The sequence below is a fragment of the Gadus macrocephalus genome, chromosome 14 (genome assembly GCF_031168955.1).
Source record: "Gadus macrocephalus chromosome 14, ASM3116895v1".
Taxonomy (NCBI): domain Eukaryota; kingdom Metazoa; phylum Chordata; class Actinopteri; order Gadiformes; family Gadidae; genus Gadus; species Gadus macrocephalus.
Genome location: NC_082395.1, coordinates 10,989,605 through 11,012,736, shown reverse-complemented (window position 1 = coordinate 11,012,736; position 23,132 = coordinate 10,989,605). Strand labels below are relative to the sequence as shown.

Genomic DNA, 23,132 nt, shown 5'->3' with positions numbered 1-23,132 from the left:
ACCCACCCATGTTTGGATTAACTCTTAGTATAAATAACTCCCTATATATTTGGGACACTAGCAAGCAACAGTCTGGCTGTCTAGCAAATATACTTTCCCGGTACCATCTCTCCATAATCAAATATAATTCTCCATTTGTCTTCTAGATGCACGGAGTGGATACTGCTATAACAGCCTGTTAAATGGACAATGTGCTAACCAGAATTCCGAGCTGCTGAGCAAGATGCAGTGCTGCTGTGGCAATGGACGCTGCTGGTCGGACGGCTCTGCCCCAGAGATGTGCCCTATCCAGGGAGCAGGTTGGGGCTCTTGCACATTGCCCGCCCTTGCTGCCTGGGTGAAACAAAGGATTGCTTTTCAAGCTCTTATGTGTCCCTCTCTTGTTTGACCTCTTTATTTGTCTTCCATTGCAGATGAGCACACCAGACTGTGCACTCCGTTACCTGGTATTGGTAATGGTGGATTGAATCCTGGTCAAATTCCTGGGATTTATCCAGGCCCGGGCCTGTACCCAGGCCCTGGCCCATACCCAGGCCCAAACCAAGGCCCAAACCCAGGCCAGTACCCAGGCCCAAACCAAGGCCCAAACCCGGGTCCATATCCTGGACCATTCCCAGGCCAATATCCAGGACCAAACCAAGGCCTTTTTCCCGGACAACTCCCCCTGCAACCTCAACCTGTACCAGGTATTAACTCAAAAAAGTTCATTCAGTCTAACTCGATAAATGAACTTGTATTCTCATGTAAACAGACTTGTATTCATTTGTTTGTACCTGACATGTTTAGACTACTTCCTTCCTGCAGGAAGTAGTTGAAACATGACAGGTACAAACAAATGAATACTAGTCTGTTTGCATGAACATTCAAGTTAATGTACTACCAGGTATGCTGCATTAAAAAAATCCACTTCATTCATGGGGAAAATTTGCCAAATCTTAACAGTAAATTCTCATATCCAAATTGAAGGTGTAATTTAATGATTAAATCATTGAACATGTTGAATTGGTCTGGTTAACAATATATATCTTATGGTTAAATCTTTTGACTTTGCCTTTTCACATCAGTCCATGATTACGCTAGCACTTCGACCTTTAAATGCGCCATTCGTTTTCATAACGTCTTTGGTCCTTTTGTGTGAACGTTGTCCCCAGGTCTCATCTTATCCCAGAACATAACCAACATCTGCCAGACCTTCCCAAACCTGTGTCTGCGTGGGAGGTGTATCCCCACGGTGGGGATCGGATACCGCTGCGAGTGCAACATGGGCTTCAAACTGGACGGCAGAGGAGTGTGCCTGGGTAAGAGGCTCACATTGAATGAATATACTCTCTTCGACACAGGCAGAAGAAGATGATAACGCCCCTGTTAGGGCTTGAATGTCCCGACGTCACCTCGTAATGACCGCCTCCATTTTGGAAGCATAGCCGCATTGAATGTTCGTCTTTTTAGTTCATTGTTTAGCAATTAATCATGAGAGGATTTGTCATTATGGGAAGAAACGTTCATCGAAACGGTCACAGAGCTTCTCATGCAAGAACTTGCGAAACTCTGTTTTCATTGGCCTTGGTTACGGTATACATTGTTTAGGATTTTACCTAACTACGACTCTCTTGAGGAATATGAAAATTGAAAAATGATGCAACAGCCCTGTTGAGAATCAGACGCTCACCGAATGCTGATGTTGTTCTCTAGACAACAATGAATGTGACAGAAACCCGTGTGCGCACGGAGAATGCGTCAACACACCCGGGTCCTACATCTGTCAGTGTCCCCCTGGCTTCCAGACCACTGCCACCAAGACAGAGTGTAGAGGTGAAAAACACACATACAACCACACACACAAACACATACACAGACACACACTTAGTCCATACGCATGCAAACAAACACACACACACACACACAGACACAAATGCAGGAGCATACACACGCACACACACACACACACATGCACACACAGGCACACACAAAAACATACAGACTGTCATACACAAACAGAGACCTACTTTTAAACTGACACACACCTAGCCTTGCTTAACACCTTTTTGCTATATTTCTTAAGATATTGACGAGTGTGTGGCCAACGGGCGTATCTGCAACAATGGACGCTGTCTAAACACGGAGGGCAGCTTCCACTGTGTCTGCAATGCCGGATTTGTGATCACCGCAGATGGAAAAAACTGTGAAGGTGTGTCCCCAGCCTACGTAAAACAAAATAACCTATGCACATACTATGTTGTGGCAATGGATCAGGCTGCTAGACACACGTTAATGCGTTGGCTTTTCCTCCAAACTGCCGCACAACAATTCTTCTGTGTGTGTGTAAGTTGTATAAACACAGTTTTTGTTGATTTTCAGACCAGGATGAGTGCCTGATCAGAAACATGTGTCTGAACGGGCTGTGTATCAACGAGGACGGCAGCTTCAAATGCATCTGTAAACCTGGCTTCCTGCTGATGGCAAGCGGACGCATGTGTGTAGGTGCGTATCCTACAGTGTTCAACAGGCATCCAATGGCCTTTGAGATCATTCACTGGAAAACAGATCAGTTTGTTTCACGCTACACCTTGGATAGATTCATAGTGGGGGTAATGGAATTCCCTCGCACCATTCGTCCGAAGGTCAAAATTGTACAGATAAGCAAGGGAAAATTGAATTACTGGCTTCGACTCTGATGGACTAACTCATAGACAGATATGAAAATATGTCTGAAAGCATTGCCTCCTTGGTGAAGAAAATACATTTAGCATTTCATACTTTAGCATTCATCAGATGTATTCCTGGCATGTGAGTTTGAAGCTCCATGTTTTGTTGGGTTAGTCTGGAAAGTGTCTACTTTGATTGTTCTTTGGGTTTCCCAGTCTCTCTATGATGTGCTTCTCAGAACAGCCAGTGAAAAATCCCCCTAAAAGCCCTGGAAAAATCCCTACACACACAGACCGGGCCAGCTGTAGGTAGCAGAGAGCTGGAGCTCAGCACTTCTGAGAAGCGCTTACAGCAACCCTGCTCTGAACTTGCTGAACAGAGAGGGAATAATATGGTTGGTTTCTGCCCGAACCATGACACTACAGAAGCACTCCAGCTAACGACTAAAGAGGAGATGTTCAGCCTGATCCTATGACAATGCCTAGTAAAAAAATAAAACTGCATTGGAATCAACTGTTGCTGTGAAAGTGAACAAGACGCCCTAAGACCCTTGATAAAAAAGAAAAAAACATTAAATAACAACGAATGCCTTCGTGTATAATAGTTTAACATAAAAAAACGCTAACCATTAACAGAGCATTTGGTACCATGTTGCTTTGGAGTGTAGATGTGCTGCGAAATACTGAACTGGTCCAAGTAAGTGTTGAATAAATAAGCTGTGTGGGTGGAGGGTGCTGATATATGCAGTCATGACTAAGACGGTAGTCTAGTGGAGCTCCAGTACCCCTACTCCAAGGAAAACCTCCCCCATATCCCGACACACCCAGACATCACAAGCATCATGTCATCGTGTAGTATCCTCATTTAGATAATGGTAGCACAAGGCCGATAGAGCCATAGGGAGGTTGTTTTCTTGACTGAGGTCATCCATCTGACTCTTTGCTGCAGAGTTGGCCCGTGCTTCCAAACAGCAAAACGAATGAACCACCTTCATTTGAAAAAAAACACGGGTCCGATTTCACATCTGTACAACATTCAATTGTTCTGTATTTGCAGACACGCTGATTGGGGTCTGCGGTGGTGTTTGTGGTGCAAACATTACTTTCTTTATTGGAGACATACTCCGCCACTCCACCACTGGCCCTGTGATAGAAATGCACCGTGGTTGTGAGACACTAAACTCATTCCGATATGAATATCAAGCAAGTGCACAAACAATGAAAACCTTACTTCGAAATACCTGGATCTAGCTGGGGATGGTTATTGGTTTTCAATTCTCCTCAGACATTCTTAGGCAGACATTCAATTGGTATGCACTATCAAAAATGCCTGCCTGTTTAAGTGGTAACTGTGTTTAGTAGCATCTTTTCCATGGTTGTAAGTACGATTTCAGAACTCATATCTTCCTCACATCATATCTGTAGGTCTCCATGCCGGTAATTTACTTTTTGATGAGGTGATTGCACTGTTACCGCAGTGACAGCGCGATACAACCTTTGAGTCACTCTTGAACAGTGACCAAGTGGTCACAGGTTCACCACTAACCCCTGTCTCTTCTCCCCCTCTTTCTCGGTCACGGCTCCAGACATTGATGAGTGTGAGACTCCTGGTATGTGCATGAATGGCCGCTGTGTGAACACAGAGGGCTCTTTCCGCTGTGACTGTATGCCTGGCCTGGCCGTGGGACTCGACGGCCGGGTCTGTGTTGGTAAGTAACCCCCTCTTACGGCCCATGTCCACATTGGGTCTGTTTCTGAGCACCTGCGCCTTTCTCCACTTTCCAATGAGGGGAGAGCAGATGTAGCCGCACGGCACCACATAGACGACTAGGGATGACAAAACGACAAAAATGTTGATTACGATTTTTTGCATAGGCAATGTGTTTTGTCAGGACAGACCCTTCGTCCAATCATATGATATATTTATGCGGCACATTGAGGATTCTTGGTGACTTTTTCAAGGTTTAAAAACGTGTAAAAAATCCATTGGCTGATCAGGGTTTCTGTTAACTATATAAATCAAGATATATTCTATTCTATAATTTAGTATATACTATAGAAAATAATCTCTCTATGGTGACCACTGTATCACCGCGTTAACATCACCAACACTGACCGCAGTAACAACACCATCACCAAAGTAACAGGATTATTACCACAACACCATCAACACCACAGTAACAACACCATCACAACAGTGACAACACCCTTGGTGATTATCATCATCTTTAATCAAGGACACCTTACTTTTCCACCTCTCATTTGTTTTTGTCCCCATTTTCTACATTCCTGCATTCCCTCGATGACATTTAATTGGGGTGTTGTGCCAAAGTGTTGAAATGCTGTTAGGCTTCCAGTAGGACTTATGCCTGGGTCAGTTGAGCTCATGATGAGATCAGCGCAAGGGAATGCATGAAATCCAAGGCTGGATAAGATTGAGATCGACAACTGTTTGTTTTTTATTCCGTTGTTTGTCTGTTTATCATTGCCACACAGACTCAGCTTTTGGCCTTGCCTCTCATTCTTAATCACACATACATGCACACACTCTCTTCGTCTCTTCCCAATTTCCCATTCTTCGTTCCAGATATGATTTGACCCGATGTTCCTTTTCAACACTACTTCTCAATCCGTAATGTCTTTCTCGCCCTCCCAGACACACACATGCGCAGTTCATGTTACGGTGGGTACAAGCGAGGACAGTGTGTGAAGCCTTTATTCGGAGCAGTAACCAAGTCTGAGTGTTGCTGTGCCAGTACGGAGTATGCCTTCGGAGAGCCCTGCCAGCCATGCCCGGCCAAAAACTCTGGTAAGGATATTAAAAACCCTGATGGTCACGCATTCAGAGTGTAACCCCACCCTGCTCACACACACACACTCACACACACACACACATAGAGAGAGACACACACACGCAAAAACACAAACACACACAAACACATGCCTACATGACAACAATCTCACTGACACACAAGAGTATATGCCGCACACACACACACACACACACACACACACACACACACACACACACACACACACACACACACACACACACAAACACTGCACAGAAACACACTCACAGACACAAACACACAGACAAACACACAGACAAACACACACGCATACACGTACGCACACACACATACACGGTTACACCCACAGTTACACCCACTAACCCCTAAAACCATGTGGACACACACACGAATGCACCCACACCCACACAGCAAGTCACTTCTCATTAGTTCAGGACAATTAAAGTCTTCATATCAAAAGATTCCGGAGCCGTTCCACATTAAAGCGGCTGTTTTATATACATTGCAGCTAAATAAGAAGGCCTGGAAATGGATAATGATATGCTATTGCATTTCCTGCTTTGAGATCTCTTTACGAAGTAGAGAGATTTGTAGTTTTTAGGATGTTCAGTATATGTGTTTACATATGTTTATAAAGATTATACTTTATACTGGATCACATGTTTTGTGCCTTACAGCGGAATTCCAGGGCCTGTGCCCAAATGACCTTGGCACAACCAGTGATGGCAGAGGTAAATGGCTTTAGGGTTTGGTCCTTTTTTTGATTGTTCCAATGTTTTCTGTTGTGTAAAATTAAAGCAGACCAATCAGCGTAACGCCTGACCTCCCCAGATATTAACGAGTGTGCCCTGGACCCTGACATCTGTCACAACGGTGTGTGTGAGAACATGCTGAGAACATACAAGTGTAACTGCAACGCAGGCTTTGAGGTGGACATCACTGGGAAGAGCTGTGTAGGTGGGTAACACGAACAGCAGCACCTGAACTATAACCACTGACACCTCTGGCCTTAAACAACGGCCTTTTAGTTATAAAGACTTTTAGTTATAAAATGGTTATCAGCTTAAAGTATCATGGAAGCGTGAGGTGTAATTTGTGATTGTGCGGTGGCTTTCCAGACATTGACGAGTGTCTGGTAAACAGACTGCTGTGTGACAACGGCCTGTGTAGGAACACACCAGGGAGCTTCAGCTGCCACTGCCCGCCAGGATACCGCTTCGATACCCAGACGGATGTCTGCGATGGTGAGATCGATGCTCGCTTCATTCGTCTGTGTTCACAACACGATATTCCTTCATCTAACATCTCTGTGGGAGGGGAAAGAAGCACGCGAGGTGAGACTTGACCCCCCATTTTGTTCTCTTTCAGACGTCAACGAGTGTTTGTCCAGCCCATGTGTGAACGGGGATTGTCTGAACAGCCCGGGGTCCTTTGTGTGTCTGTGTACGTCAGGCAGCACACTGGACACCACTGGGTTACAGTGTATAGGTAAGAGGAACTTGAAGTTATGCCATCTGCAGGAGGTACACATGCTACCAACACATTCATTGTGACATCGAGTGTGCAAAAGACAGAGTATTGTTACACGCAATTCAAATATAATACAAATCTCATGTTTTGTCACCCGTCATAGTCAACGCTGCAACGCTGAGAGAAAAAAAAGAACATTTTAAGTATTCATGAGTTCACCAACTGTTTATGTGGAATGTAACTAGAGACCACTAAAGGCACATGCTGGCTGAAGATGATCAACGAGAGGTGTGAGGTCAACATCAACGGGGCTACGCTCAAGTCCCACTGCTGCTCCACCCTGGGGGAGGCCTGGGGAAGCCCCTGTGGGCGCTGTGAAGCAGGTAGGCCCTGTAGGGCGGGTCTCCATGCCTTATGGTCCTCTGTCCTCGGGCACCCGATGTTAGAGTTTTGAGAGTATAGAAAGAGAAATCCTTCAGTGTTCCCTACATTGCATTCAATCTTTGCAGAGAAACACGAAGTGGGATCTTTCTGGGCCATAGTTGTTGTGTCTGATCGTAGATCCAAACAATGCAATATTAAACACATTTTTGTGATACAAAAATAAACAGGGATGACAATGGAGCAACAGCAGCTGTTGGTCTCATTTAGAGTATTTCTGTCCGGTCATTCTCACTGACTCTTTCGTTTCCCCAGATCCTTTCTGCAGCAAGGGCTACGCCAGAGTCAAAGGAAATCTCTGTGAAGGTACTATATTAATTGAGCCTCAACTCTTTGTTTATGCTATGCTAATGAACATTTAGCAAATATGCTAACGTGAGAACAACATCCAAAGGGTTAAAAATGTGTGTTGTTGCCCCTCTCACCAGACGTGAATGAGTGCGAGGTGTTTCCTGGGGTGTGCGTCAATGGGAATTGCGTCAACAATCAGGGCTCCTTCATCTGCCAGTGCCCCGCTGGCATGACCGTGGACGCCAGTGGCAGGACATGTATTGGTTGGTACCTTATTCTAACTCGTATTACATTAACACTCACAAAACTCACCCAATACATCTGTGCTCTGCTGTTGAAATACTATAACCATAGATACACTTTACAGGAGCATTTACCAAAGAACTAAAGTGCCCAGAAATTAGCTCTCTGAAAGTCCCAATTGGGTAACCTATGAATGAATAACTTCAATACAAGCACACACAAACAAATCATTCTGAAAATTAAAATCATAAATGTAGGTATTTTCCAAATAAGTGTGGCCAAATTTATTTTTTGTGATTACTTCTGTAAAGTAAACACAAATATGAATAATCAGTCCCATTCATTCAATGTATTGTCAACTGAAACTCATAGCATGGTGATTGTGAGCTAGACTCGGTTTTTCATGGAAACAAATATCTAGAATCTTTATCTATTTCCCTGGTCCCCGTGACATACCCTCACACAATTTGAAAACCTTTGTGCAACCCCAGCCTCCAGTTTTACACAGACGCGTCACGAAAGACGTTAGAAAAATGTCCCCCAGCTTCTGTTTGATAGGGCCTTTTAGTTTTTTTTTTTACTAAATCTGGTACGGCATTGAAAGCTCTTTTAACATGCAATGCATGAACGTCTCTGTGGCCCCCAGACCTGCGCACAGAGCACTGCTACCTGACCCACGAGGACGAGCGCTGTGCGGCCCCTATTGGGGGCAAGCATCGCGTCGACGCGTGCTGCTGCTCTGTGGGCGTAGCCTGGGGCCCAGAATGTGACGAGTGTCCAGAGAAAGGTACCCAGGACTACAACCAGCTGTGTCCCCGGGGCCCAGGCTTCTCCCACAGGGGGGACTTCATCAACGGCAGGCCCTTCCTCAAAGGTACGGTATCAATCACCCAAACACACACACACACACACACACACACACACACACACACACACACACACACACACACACACACACACACAAATAATAGGACTACAAATACTGTACTGTGAAAAATCTCTAAATATTCAAAAAAGCATTGTTCATGATTAATAAGACCTGTTGTGGTTTGTCGGCCCGTCTTACTGTCTGTCTCTACCTGTCTGTCTGCCTGCCTGTCTGTCTCACTTTCTGTATATCTCACTGTCTCTCTGTCTGCCTGTTTCTTCCTGTCTGTCTCTCTGCCTGCCTGTCTGTCTGTCTGTCTGTCTGTCTGCCTGCCTGCCTGTCTGTCTGTCTGTCCGTCTCTATACCTGTCTGTCTGCCTGACTGTCTGTCTTTCTTTCTCTATGCCGGTCTGCCTGTGTGACTCTGCCTGTCTGTCTGTCTGTCTGTCTGTCTGTCTGTCTGTCTGTCTGTCTGTCTGTCTATATGTCTGTCCGTCTCTATACCTGTCTGTCTGCCTGACTGTCTGTCTTTTTTTTCTCTATGCCGGTCTGCCTGTGTGACTCTGCCTGTCTGTCTGTCTGTCTGTCTGTCTGTCTGTCTGTCTGTCCGTCTCTATACCTGTCTCTCTGCCTGCCTGTCTGTCTGTCTGCCTGTCTGTCTGTCTGTCTGTCTGTCTGTCTGTCTGTCTGTCTGTCTGTCTGTCTGTCTGTCTGTCTGTCTGTCTGTCTGTCTGTCTGTCTTTCTTTCTCTCTGCCGGTCTGCCTGTGTGACTCTGCCTGTCTGTGTGTCTCTCCGTCTGCGTCTCAGATATAAACGAGTGCAGGATGATCAACAGCCTGTGCAGCAACGGACGGTGCCGGAACACCATCGGCAGCTTCCGCTGTCGCTGTGACAGCGGCTACTCTCTGGACCACGACGAGAAGAATTGCACTGGTCAGTGGCGGAGGACCCAACCTGCTGGCTTATCATGCGGACCTTTGACGGCCTATTCCGGATTAGATAGACCAGAGTTTCTTAATTTCATCACAAAAAAAGACAGCAATACAAACAATTCCATTGGAGTATTCCAACACCAACTGCTCGTTTTGAGTTTTCCATTGCTATCTGGGATTGTATACAGTTATTTAGAGCGTGACCACACTCATTAGTTCTGATCAGTACGGTCGATGGTTGTAGTGCATGCACATCGTTCACATTGTTAGGTCTCAACTCTCCCAACATGTGCAGCGCAAAAAGCCTTCCATGTCATTCAATGTTACCAGAAAACTAGTGAAAGGGGGAAAACAAGTCAAACTGTTGAGTTTTCTCAGAGGCATTGACTATTGAGAGAACTTTGAAAGAGAGTTTGGCTCTTTAAATCTGTGTATAATTAGCTTCTCTACTACAGAGAGAGACCAAGGATATTGTTCCCCATTACTTAAAAGGTGTGGTCAAGCACTGCACTAGATATTATCTTTGGTACAGAACTAACCAGATCCTGTTCATTCTGTCTGGTGAAGCCGCCCACTAAGATTAGAGAGATGTAAGATAGTACACTTTGGTTGATTTTCCCATCAGTCAATAGTGGAACAAACAATATCTTATTTTTGTCAAGTGAAGATATCCAAATTAATTAACTCAACATATTTTAAGGGGCTTTAGGTACCATGTCATTTGTTAGAGCGGAAAGGGTCGTCTTTTGAGTCCAAGTTGTTTCATTTCAAAATATTGCGCTTTTCTGCTCTCTCTCTTTATGGATCAATATATACATGGAAAAGGAAAAGTTTTCATTCAACAGCATTATTTTGGATTTGGTTTAAGATTGCTAGGGTACACTATCGTAGAACCACTAAAGTAAAAAAAACATGCATTGGAATACACATATTTCCTTTGCTCTCTTGTTCCCTTGCAGACATCGACGAGTGTCGCATCTCGCCTGACCTGTGTGGCCAGGGCACGTGTGTGAACACACCGGGAGACTTTGAGTGCAAGTGCTTCCAGGGATATGAGAGTGGCTTCATGATGATGAAGAACTGCATGGGTAAGAGGCCAAACCACAGACACAAACAAATGTGCACACACGCACGCCGTAACACTCTCTCTCTCAATCACTCACTCACACACTCATACACTCACAGGAATTCCTATGTAGTCTACAGAAGTCCTTTACAGCAACTGTCTCTTTTCAAGGGGTCAGCGTCTGGGATCTGAAGGCCCATCGCTGTGAAGGACTCTAAATGGTGGAGGGGTTCTGTAGAACACGCTATTCTTTTAGAACCGCACTAGCCCCATATCACAGTCACTTCCTCTTCCCTTCTGGGCCTACAGGGTCCCTGGGTGTGGATGCTAGTCATGCTCTACATTATGCCTGATGTAATCAGAGGGGAGAGCGAGAGAGAAAGAGGGGAAGGAGATGAGAGACAGATGGAGAAATATAGAGAGACATAGAGACTGACAAAGGAATTGACATGGGATAGATGTATTTGGGAAGATAAATTGAGTATACGACAAAAACAGAGGGGTGAAAGGAACAGAGAGAGAAACGGAAGAGAGACGGATACACAGCTAGAGAAAGAAAGATATGCACTCACAACCACACACAGAGATAGGGGAGTAGAGGGAATTAAGGAGGGACAGAGTTGTGTTTATTATGTTAAGAACCATTAGGATGTTTGAGAGTCCTTCCCACCACAGAAAACTGCCTTCCAGTCTCTGACCCGCTCTATGTCTTGAAGATAGCTGGGGTTAGTTGCATGAACCTTGTTGCATACAAGGGGGATATCCAAAGCTACAACAAAGGCCGATATGTGTCATTATAAGTTCTAATAAAAAATGTTGTCCCCATCATTAGAATAATTTGTGTCTACATCTGATAACTTATGTTAACATTTCAGTCAACACCGGGTGGGCACACTCAAAATGGGGACATGATCTTTTGCCAGTTAGTAAGTGTTAACCTGTCCTCCCAGACATTGACGAGTGTGAGACCAACCCCCTGCTGTGTCGCGGGGGTCTGTGCGTGAACCTGGAGGGCAGCTTCGAGTGCGAGTGTCCGGACGGTCACCAGGTCTCCACTGACGGCACCGCCTGTCTAGGTAAGTGACTGTCCCCGGTCCTTCTCTCTGCTGATCAATCCGATAAACTACAAGGCTGTGAACTAATAGGTCCTACTGTTCTCTGGGTTTAGTGTGGCCTGACTCGGGTTCTTTGGTTGTTTTGAAAGGGTGGGGTGAAGCCAGATCATGGGTATTTGAATGCCCTATGTGTAAACAATTTTATTGATGAGCTGATTGTATTTTGTGTGTATCGTGTGTGTGTTTTTGTGTGTGTTTGTATGTGTGTGTAGGTGTGTGTGTGTGTGTGTGTGTGTGTGTGTGTGTGTGTGTGTGTGTGTGTGTGTGTGTGTGTGTGTGTGTGTGTGTGTGTGTGAATGATTGCCTGCGTGCTTGTGTGTGTGAGTGTGTGTGAATGATTGCCTGCATGCTTGTGTGCGTGCGTGTATGAGTGTGTTTGTGTGTGTGTGTGAGCTCATTAAGACCCTGAAACAATGATGAGCCAGTTATTCATTCTGCTTGTATATGTCATTTCAATGACCTAACTTAGTGTGGTTTACACATATATTACCTCATTCACATTAACCACTTTTTGCAGCTTGTGTATATTCTTTATTACAAGCTAACCCTGTTAGAGCAAATACATAATCAAATACAATCCTTCTCCAATTCATAGATACTGAGGTAATCATTTGCTATTATCCTTTAATCTTTTAAAGGAAACTGTTGAGATAGTGTTGCGTTGAAGTGTTTATGAATGTAATCTATTGATAAATATTGAGAGGAAATCTCCTTTTACTGGTCTCCTCTGTCCAGGATAATTTAAACTCCTATTCTCACTCTCATCTGATACAGGGCTATTTGAATGGGGATAGACGACAAATCACGTTGGGGTGGATTGTATTTTGTAATCTTAACTCACAGTCCACAGAATTAGGCTCAGGGAAGCTTCAAAGTGGAACAAAATATGATGGGAATTCAATTTACATATGTGTTTCCACTCTTTACTACTGTACAATGACCAAAAGCGTACAGAGTCAACATTGTAGTAATTATTTTTAAAAAATGAACTCTTTGGCCTTTAGGGCGCAGCCATCAAGGATATATACACAGCCAATGATGTCACCAAAATACTATATGCTGACAATACACAGTCTGTACAGCAAAGCATACAGTATAGACACATGGAATAATAAGGGAAAAAATGTGTAAATGGTCAAAGAAAGTAACGGGGGCTACTGCATTGCCCCAAAAGCAAATCATATTCAATATCTTTACCCTGCACCCTGGCTACGTATACTGGATGTATTTTTTGAAAATGAGATAGGTTCATGCAGCACCAAATACAAAATGAAAAAAATGATATTAACGTTTAAGGATCATGGAATCAATTGAAGTACGTGTGTATCTCTCTAAGTCCTAAACTAAATTGGCACTAAAGTTGTTTTATGAATGAATGGGCTCAATGTCAAATTCATTGTGTGTGTGTTTGCGTGTTCTATACATTTGTATGTGACCATGGCCCTACTTGACACCCTTCCAGACATCAACGAGTGTGAGCTGAGCGACAGGCTGTGCAGAAACGGCCAGTGTATCAACATGGTGGGCCGCTACCAGTGCTTCTGCGACACTGGATACAAATCCACGGAGAGCAGACTGGAATGCGTCGGTGGGTCACTGCTCTTGTGTTTGTGTTGTGTTTGTGGATGATGCAGTGCCGTTACCATGGCCCTGTCCTGTTGATGGGGACGGGCTAACACATGGGGATTGAACACGTGTCACTTTCTGTCCCAAGACATCGATGAATGCACCATTGAGAACGGCGGCTGTGAGATGTTCTGCACCAACTCAGAGGGAAGCTACGAGTGCAGCTGTCAGAGTGGCTACGCCCTGATGCCTGACCTGAGGAGCTGCATAGGTCTGCCTCTCTGTCTGTCGGTCTGTCCCTCCGTTTGTCTGTCTCTTTTTTTCTGTCTCGTTCCATATGGTTCACTGACTCTGTTTCTATGTCTGTCCGTCCATCCGTCTGCCTGTCTCTCTATCCTCCAATCTGTCTCCCACTTAGTCCGCACAAGGTACCATGTGTTGCTAATTGACAGAGCCAAGCTCCACGCGACTCTGACTCACTACTCTGATGTCACTTCATAAATATCTGAATGACGGCCATTTTGTGAGGCTTTGGGATAGTCACACAAATAGACAGTCAGCCTCTTCAGCCCTCCTTTGGCACACATGTTGGAAAATATATTTGATCCAGGAAGGCTGTCATGTCACACCATGACCTCAGTGTGATACTCTATTTGCTACATTAAAAAGTACACACCTGAAGTGACTCAGTTCCATTCTATCTAGCTTGTTACACCCAACATACTCTGAATTCCCATGCGTTCTATCCTAATCTATTCTATCTTACCATAAACCTGTTTTCAATGACCAACCGTGCTGGTGTCTCCCCCTGCAGACATTGACGAATGTGAGGAGAGCCCCGAGGTGTGCGAGGGGGGACAGTGCACCAACACCCCAGGGACCTACCAGTGCCTCTGCTTCGACGGCTTCATGACCTCTGAAGACATGAAGACCTGCCTTGGTAACACAATGCTATTGTTTGCCAGAGAAACCTTGCAAGCGTAAATGTTCACTCTCACATAGAGGGCTTTCTATTTGCAGAGGCAAATAGCTCCACTCAACAAGACTTAGTTTAACAATGTAATGGGTATATTAAAGGTCATCTAAGGTATGAATCATGGGAACAACTACGAGAGAGAGAGAGAGAGAGAGAGAGAGAGAGAGAGAGAGAGAGAGAGAGAGAGAGAGAGAGAGAGAGAGAGAGAGAGAGAGAGAGAGAGAGAGAGAGAGAGAGAGAGAGAGAGAGAGAGAGAGAGAGAGAGAGATAGTACCAGTGGATGTGATGTAGTGGGCTTAGGAGAGAGGAATGCATGGCATTTAAATACCTCAGAAAGAAAAAGGTCTTCAATGATGTAAAGGTATTAAACAAACACACACACACACACACACACACACACACACACACACACACACACACACACACACACACACACACACACACACGCGCACACACAAAGAGAGGACAACATTTCTCTGCTGTACAAGTTTCCTTATTTGGTCAGACTAAACACAAAAAATGTTCGGCCCAAAAAGACCAACATGTCTCCTGGAATGTTTCCTACTTTGATCTCTTTTATGTCATAGGCGGGCTCAACACAGTTTAGTAAGGGAAGGGTGGACACACTAATGCGTTTATCCTAGTGTTTACGATGAAGACATTTCATCATCTGAACAGCTCAACCATGTGTCTCCATTGGTATCAATCTGTTTGTCTAGATGTGGACGAGTGTGATCTCAACTCCAACATCTGTCTGAGTGGGAACTGTGAGAACACCAAGGGATCCTTCATCTGTCACTGTGAACTGGGGTACTCTGTCCGGAAAGGAACCACGGGCTGCACAGGTGAGCCGACAACCAGATACACAGACTCACACACACGCACACGCACACACACACACACACACACACACACACACACACACACAACCCCCCTCTATACCCCTCCACACACACACACACACACACACACACACACACACACACACACACACACACACACACACACACACACACACACACACACACACACACACGCACACACACACTATCTGTTTCTATACTGTAGACACAGATAGAAACACTCTCACAGAGTTACGAGAGAGACAGGAGCCATAAGGGTGGAACTGAGGCTGAGATCACTATTTGCCATTAGATGTGTACAGACTATTATACCTTTGTTTGTTGAACTTGTCCGTCCCTTCATTAAGTTCAGTAAAACATTACATCACCGTTGAAAAGGTTCCACTACACATAAACCATCTGCCTGACTCATGACTCATTGTTGCTGTTATTCAGGAAGCTACATAATACTTAATATCCTCAGGATGGTTACATAGACCCGCTATAGAGGCTTAATATCCTCAGGATGGCCACATAGCCCCATTGTGGAAGCTACATAGGCTAAGTATCATAGCTACATAGCCCCAGTATCGGAGCTACAGAAGAACAAGTGTAGTAGTTACAAAGCCCCAGTTTGGAAGCTTCATAGAGCCGGTGTTGGATCTACATAGCCCTAGTTGGAGAGCCACACTTTATGTATTTAAATTGGAAGATTGATACATTTATTAATTTGCCTGGTACCATGCAAAAACATTGTTAAAGTTAAAAACACGAAACAGATTGCGTACAATGTTTCTAGTCTAAGCTAATTTGCGCCTCAGTCGCTAATTGACAACAGCCTATTCTGTTATTCACTGGGAGGGACATGGTGTATGTGAGTCAGCTGCAACACAATGTTTTCCTCAAGTCTCAAACAAAACACTCAGTCTGACGTATGACTCCTAGCAGTCAGCCCCAACGTAAACATGGAACGTGAAAGCATGGACACACAGACACACACACGCAGGACAGGCATTATGTCACCCACTCTTTCTCAGGCTAATCCCCTAAGAGAACCCATTCAGCCGTTTTAGTAGACTGGTATTGCCCAAGCTTCCATGTCTGATTCACAGGATTGGAATCCATGCCGAGAATAAAAAGGAAATGGTTTCTAATTGTTGTCAATCAGGATGTTTCGTTCTAAGGTCTTAAATGGAAAAGGATGATTGGTATTTTATCAAAGTTCATTGTGAGTTTACTCCTGCATGCATATAGATTAAATACAATGTGTAATTTGTGTGTGCGTGTGTGTGTGTGTGTGTGTGTGTGTGTGTGTGCGTGCGCGTGCGTGTGTGTGTGTGAGTGTTTGTGTGTGTGTGTGAATTAACAAGAGAGCGTGTGTGAGTCTTGACCATGGGTATTTCACTACAGTTTAGATCTGATTCAGCTGTTGAAAAATCGTATCTCTCTCTCTCTCTCTCTCTCTCTCTCTCCCTCTCTCTCTCTCTCTCTCTCTCTCTCTCTCTCTCTCTCTCTCTCTCTCTCTCTCTCTCTCTCTCTCTCTCTCTCTCTCTCTCTCTCTCTCTCTCTCTCTCTCTCTCTCTCCCTCTCTCTATCTTTCTCTCTTTCTCTCTCTTTCACACTTCTTTCATAATCCCACATAGTTTGTGAATGTTTATGTCCAAATTGTACATTTTCAAATGTCTTTGTATATGAATGTGAGTGTGTGCGTGTGTGCGGTTTATGTTTTAAGTAGTTGGCATTGGGTGGGGTTATATGGATGGAATATTACAATATTAGGAGTTTTAGCAGAACATTCTCAAAGAGATTCCTCCCATCCTCTTGAGGTTAGAATTGGCTTAAACATGAGAAAGTGCTAATTTTGTTAGTTGCTCAATTATAAACAGATTGCTTTAAATTATTTGCTGAATATCAGACTGCCTTGATCTAAGAAATCTTTAAACAAAGCAACACCAAAAACGAAACTTTTGAATATTTGTGTCCAAAATAGTTAGTTAGTATTATATGAGCTAACGGAAAAGTACAGCCCGGCTAGATTCATGGTGTGTGTGTGTTTTGCGGCATTAAAAAATAATATGAATCGATGAATTTTTTGGGTGGCGCTACAAATATGTAACAAAGTACTCGCTCTGCATGGTTTGGGTTTAAGATTTTCTCCCAAAGCCATATTCATAAAACGTCCCTAGTCTAAACGTAGCACCTGGTTAATTCAGAAGAGAGGGGCGTGTGTGGCATTTCAAAGTCCCTTGGTGACAGTAATTCACAAGGCATTTCTTTAAACAAGCTCTTATTTTGCAAACAGACGGGTAGTCAAGGCGACTGAATTACTTATACCAAATCATAAACAGACAAAAAATGACAGCTGCTGACAATTTATCTAGTTAATGGCCTCACAACCGCAAGGCATGTGTGAATCTGGACGGACATGAGAAAACCAGGAAGCCGGCGGTAGATGCACCAGCTATGCACGCCAACCAAGACACACGGGACCATGTAATGACACGTCATTACAACTAATAATATACCGTAAATCACAAATAGAGAGCATTTTATATCACATTTGTGCAACAAAATAATCAGTATTAATAGAATCTGAAATAATCTAAATATAATCAAAGAACACACACATAATGCACACTAACAAGCGGAAAACAAGAAGGACAGACAAATACGCAAACGAATATATTAACATTCAAGCCGTGTTGTCTTCTTGCACTTACTTTCTGTAAGTTTCATCAGACTCCATCTTTAACACCAGCTGTAACCACCGACACGCTCTTTCGCGTTTAACTAAAGAGTTTTCTACGTAAGACTGGGTGTACTTGTGCTTGTGTGTGTGTTTGCTCTACTCTCTCTGTCATCAACATTTTGTGGGAATTATCTTTAATTCTGTCTGTAATTGAAAACGCCTTGTATTCACCATGGCCTCATATTAAACCCCATGATAAAATGTAGTGTAAATATACCGCCGCCTCTCTTCAGGAAGACTGTAAACGAGATGCACTGATCTCTAATTGATAGTGTTGTAAATTACTACCTTCGTAACAACAGGGTGAGAAAGAGAGAGAAAGAGGAAGAGAAAGAGCTTGCAGGCACACTGTCGTGCACGCGCATCCACACAAACCCAAACAAACACTAATACACTTGCATCCACAGTCCTCTCCCAAACACATTTGCATCCCTACAGACACAAACACGCACACACAAATTCACACACAGACACAAAAACTCACACACACACACACACACACACCCACAAACACAAACACACACAAACACATGCATTCGCATCAGTGCGCACACACACACACACACACACACACACACACACACACACACACACACACACACACACACACACACACACACACACACACACACATACACGCACACACACTCACACACACACATATACAGAAACAGTTACATGTTTGTATACACACTCACACCCTCTTAAACAAAGCCACATGCAAAGACACACACATAGACACTCACACGTGCAAATGTAAAAACAAGGGCAAATCCTTCCACTGGATGCTGCAACACCCAGTCCCCAGGCCGCCGCCCAGTGATTGTGTTGTTCAGAATGTTGCCTGGTTTGTTTTTTGACAATAGCCCTTATTGTGTAAGCCTCACACTTTTATTTTTTTTTCAAGTGTTTCACCTTATTGCATGCCTCAGGGAAATCTATTCACTGAACGTATCCTAGTCCGTTTTGTTTGAGCTCTCTGCTGCACCGGAGGCTGGGCATGGGGGGGCTCCGAGCGTACCCCACCGCAATGTAACACTTCAGCCTGTTGACCGCAAGAGACACAATGACGAGGAAAGCTTAATTGTTCCTCCTCTATAACTCGACTGGGCTCCTGTTTGACGAGCTGTTTTCCTATAAAGGGAAGAACCTCTTCCAATAACAGAGGACGGCACTAAATAGGCACCTCGTGAGACCATCCAGATGTTTAAGTTTGCATTTTTCTAATTAATATCAATCTGGCCTTAGCTGGGCAGCAATTCATTTCCCATATGGCCGTGGTCCTACATTGTTCTTAAAACCCCATCTAATCAGTTTAAATAATCAAGCAGTGCTCTTGCCTACTTGGTTGGAAATGAACCAAAAGCGTATACTCCTCTGAGGAAAGCCTGCCTGTGAGGTGCCGCCATTGTTTTTTTCAATCCAGCAGACTGCGGCGCTCCATGTTGATCGTGAACTGATACTCCCTCCCCTGTGCGCCGATGGGTCCTATAATGTTTAGGCTTGAGGCAAGATTGATTTGTAGAGAGAAACAGAATGTGAACTCGCAAGTTAAGGATGGTCTCAAGAGGCTAAACAAATAGAACCCTGCTGTGTTATATGACTATATTGCTGCCTAATGTTTTGTCAAGACACAAACCAAACATAATCATGCTTTCCAGCGCTATCCATCCACCTATTAAGATAGAATCTGAGCCATCGCCCTTTTCCATTTTTAATTGAGTCTTGTCTGTTCCTAACGTTCCTCTTGCTCAGACATCAACGAGTGTGAGATCGGAGCCCATAACTGTGACAACCACGCCACGTGCACCAACTCGGCCGGAAGCTTCAAGTGCACCTGTGCCCCGGGCTGGGTCGGCGACGGACTCAAATGCACAGGTAAGAGAGGCCTGATGGGCTCAGGGGAGCCCCCCCAAAGCGGTCAGCATGCATGCGGTCGCGAGGAGAAGAAGTCTGGTGAGGTTGTTGGGGAACAAAATGACGTGATTGCAGAGAAGACATAACAAATGCTCACCTCGAAAAACTTATTTTGTTGCATTTTTTGCAACACCAAGGTTTTGTAACTCGCTGAAACACCGCAAATGACGGCAATGGGATCATTGCAAGGCGTGATTTATTTTGATCGGATTACTTTGTCTCCAGGGAGACCCCGACAGTCTTAAGTAATGCAACGCTCAGTGACCGAACTGAAATCGCATTGAGCATAAAACAAGTGCGCCTGCAAGGGACTCCAGTCTCGGCCAGCAGAAAATAAATAGACTTTATTTGAAGTATGCTTTCTGCTTCATCATTGTCGAAGATGGACGGTGTTTGTGGAAAGTCATCATCATGGATTGATATAAATCCAAGTTCTGTTGTGTTTCAGACCTGGATGAATGCTCCAATGGGACCCACATGTGCAACAACCAAGCAGAGTGCATGAATACATTGGGCTCCTACCGCTGCGTGTGCAAGGAAGGATTCTCTGGAGATGGGTTCCACTGTTCAGGTCAAACCGAGTCTATTTATTTTATTTATTAATTTATTTATTTAAAAGGGACAGTGTGCATAAATCACCATGGCCATTACACAGCACCAGATTTAGTTAAAAAAATATTTTTCATCTTTAGTCCCTTTCATCTGTGGCCGTGAGTCACCCTCACGGCCATTTAAAACCACACACTCGCACGCACACACACACACACACGCACATGCATGCAAGTGTAGATGCGTTATCTACGTGCAAACAGGTAAGATAGTATAATGCAAAGACAAACTGTAGATCAGGAGGAAGTGTTTGTGAATGGACGTGGGTTTCTGTGTTCCGCAGACAGCGACGAGTGTGCAGATAACGGGAACCTGTGTGAGAGCGGCCACTGCCTCAACCTCCCCGGGGGCTACCGCTGTGAATGTGACATGGGGTTCATACCCGCGCTCGACGGCAAGGCCTGCACGGGTAAGACCATCCCTGGGAGACCCTCTCTGGACAACCTCCACCCGCGGGTTGAGGGATGAGTGTGGGTCTTTCGCTTTAGTCTCATGTACTTGCTGTGATCCGACCCTGTGAGGAGACAAGTATGCGTGTATGGTGACGTGTTCATGCAAACTACTGTTAAACAGGTTGTCTGTGAGAGACTGGACACGTGACAAGCCTAATGAGGTGGAAGAGCATGGTCCTATCATTTATCTGGGTTTGATGTGTATCGGAGAGTTTTTGTTTGTGTGTGTGTACGTGTGTGTGTTTATGCCTGGATGACTCCAGGCAAATTTTTCCTCAGTTGAGGTGTGCTACGTGCACTTCCTATCACTGCCTGCCAACTTTCCACTTCTGTCCCAGGATCCACTAATCGCTCACAGCTGGGGCTCTCTGTCTATCTGTCTGTCTGTCTTTCTTCTTTTCTTTCCTCATCAACCCCGTACAGATATCGATGAATGTACGTTTTCCGACATCTGCGTCAACGGACGGTGCCGAAACATTCCAGGGCTGTTCCGATGTGAATGCAACACAGGCTATGAACTGGATCGAAGTGGAGGCAACTGCACAGGTAAATCCTGTCAAAACCATAGCCCTGTTTTCTTTACCATTTCTTTGCTTTAAAATTGTACTTAAAACAAAATGGCTAACTGACCATAGAGATGAGCATCCACTCGCTAGGGAAATGAAGAAGTAAAACTCTTGGCTACTGCTCCTCCTATTGCAATGGAATCATGGCAAATATGATGACATAACTCGGAAAGACATGGAAAAACTCCCCCCCCCACCCCCCCCCCCACACACACACACACACACACACACACACACAGGTGCACACCAACACCCACATACACGCCATGTCACTTTTATCCACTTTAATACCTGGTCGTTTGCTGGGTGAAATGCAAAATAATGATTGGCCGGCTGGCCTTGTGTGTTTCTCAGACGTGGATGAGTGTGCCGACCCCAACTTCTGTATGAATGGAGTCTGCATCAACACCCCTGGCAACTACGACTGTCAGTGCGCACCAGACTTCCAACTCAATCCCACCCGGATGGGCTGTGTAGGTGCGGCAGGACAGTTGATCTCTCTCAAACCCTTGCTAAGAATTTGTGTGTTTGTGTGTATCTATATATATATATATGTATTTCATTATGTCACACATATGAGTATGTGTGTTTTTAACAAGTGCATCTCCCCATGTGTCACTTGTGTGTGCGCATGTGTGTGTATACATGTGTGTGTGTGTTTGTGTGTGTATGTGCATTTGTTTGTGTACATGTGTGTGTGTTTGTATGTGCTTCTGTGTGTGTGTGTTTGTGCATGTATGTATGTGTGTGTGTGTGTGTGTGTGTGTGTGTGTGTGTGTGTGCGCGTGATTTTGCACGGATGCATCTCTGCAGACACGCGCTCGGGGAGCTGCTTCATAGATAAGCGTTCCCGCGGCGATGCTTCAGAGAACCTGGAATGTTCAAACGAGATTGGAGTCGGGGTGTCCAAGGCTTCCTGCTGCTGCTCCCTGGGTCAGGGCTGGGGGAACCCGTGTGAATCCTGTCCCCCGGTCAACTCCAGTGAGTGGACCCACCAGAGCACACTGCTTTCTCTCTTTGAACAATTCAGTATCAAATGCCCTTCCATTGGGGCCACTGTTAACATGCTTTTTAGCACAAAAGAAACAGAACTGGAATTTGAGTATTTTAGTTATTTTGAGTTTTTTCAGTATTTGAGTGTTTGAATTATTTAAGCAGTACAGTTAGTTGAGTCTTATATTATTAGAATATTTGAGTTATTTCAGTAACGAGGCTTGCATTGTAAAGGGACAAATTGTGCAGAAAAAATAAGCTTAATCGAATGCAATCCATTTAATCCTTTCACCACTCCACCATCTTCAAGATGTAGCAAAGTGTCAGTAAAGAGGTCTTTGTGGTCTTGGTTTCATGTGGTCTGATTTTGTGTCTTGTCATCCAGCACAATACAGGACTCTGTGTCCCGGGGGAGAGGGATTCAGACCAAACCCCATCACTGTCATCCTTGAAGGTAGGACAACTCCAGGTCATTGTGTAAGTGTGTGTGTGAGTGTGTGTTTGTGTGCAAGTGTACAGCGTGTGTGTGCTTATATGTATTTGTTTCTCTGTGTATCTGTTTGATTATGCGTAGGTAT

General features: G+C 44.5%; 1 protein-coding gene across 8 annotated transcripts in view; it reads left to right on the top strand.

Annotated features, from left to right (window-relative positions):
* fbn1 (fibrillin 1) overlaps positions 1–23,132 on the top strand; it is a 62,694-nt gene that overhangs the window by 20,197 nt on the left and 19,365 nt on the right. For 6 of the 8 annotated variants that reach the window (XM_060071628.1, XM_060071626.1, XM_060071625.1 and 3 more), the window contains exons 10-39: positions 147–299; positions 414–686; positions 1,152–1,298; positions 1,693–1,812; positions 2,063–2,188; positions 2,359–2,481; positions 4,232–4,354; positions 5,302–5,454; positions 6,136–6,189; positions 6,290–6,415; positions 6,577–6,702; positions 6,827–6,946; positions 7,174–7,311; positions 7,625–7,675; positions 7,798–7,923; positions 8,550–8,777; positions 9,579–9,704; positions 10,663–10,791; positions 11,720–11,845; positions 13,347–13,472; positions 13,599–13,721; positions 14,265–14,390; positions 15,146–15,271; positions 19,773–19,895; positions 20,383–20,505; positions 20,827–20,952; positions 21,419–21,541; positions 21,916–22,038; positions 22,375–22,542; positions 22,940–23,008. In XM_060071628.1, coding sequence (XP_059927611.1) covers positions 147–299; positions 414–686; positions 1,152–1,298; positions 1,693–1,812; positions 2,063–2,188; positions 2,359–2,481; positions 4,232–4,354; positions 5,302–5,454; positions 6,136–6,189; positions 6,290–6,415; positions 6,577–6,702; positions 6,827–6,946; positions 7,174–7,311; positions 7,625–7,675; positions 7,798–7,923; positions 8,550–8,777; positions 9,579–9,704; positions 10,663–10,791; positions 11,720–11,845; positions 13,347–13,472; positions 13,599–13,721; positions 14,265–14,390; positions 15,146–15,271; positions 19,773–19,895; positions 20,383–20,505; positions 20,827–20,952; positions 21,419–21,541; positions 21,916–22,038; positions 22,375–22,542; positions 22,940–23,008 — 3,924 coding nt within the window. The remainder of the gene's footprint in view (positions 1–146; positions 300–413; positions 687–1,151; positions 1,299–1,692; positions 1,813–2,062; positions 2,189–2,358; positions 2,482–4,231; positions 4,355–5,301; positions 5,455–6,135; positions 6,190–6,289; positions 6,416–6,576; positions 6,703–6,826; positions 6,947–7,173; positions 7,312–7,624; positions 7,676–7,797; positions 7,924–8,549; positions 8,778–9,578; positions 9,705–10,662; positions 10,792–11,719; positions 11,846–13,346; positions 13,473–13,598; positions 13,722–14,264; positions 14,391–15,145; positions 15,272–19,772; positions 19,896–20,382; positions 20,506–20,826; positions 20,953–21,418; positions 21,542–21,915; positions 22,039–22,374; positions 22,543–22,939; positions 23,009–23,132) is intronic. The other 2 variants (XM_060071621.1, XM_060071623.1) reach the window with 2 other exon arrangements.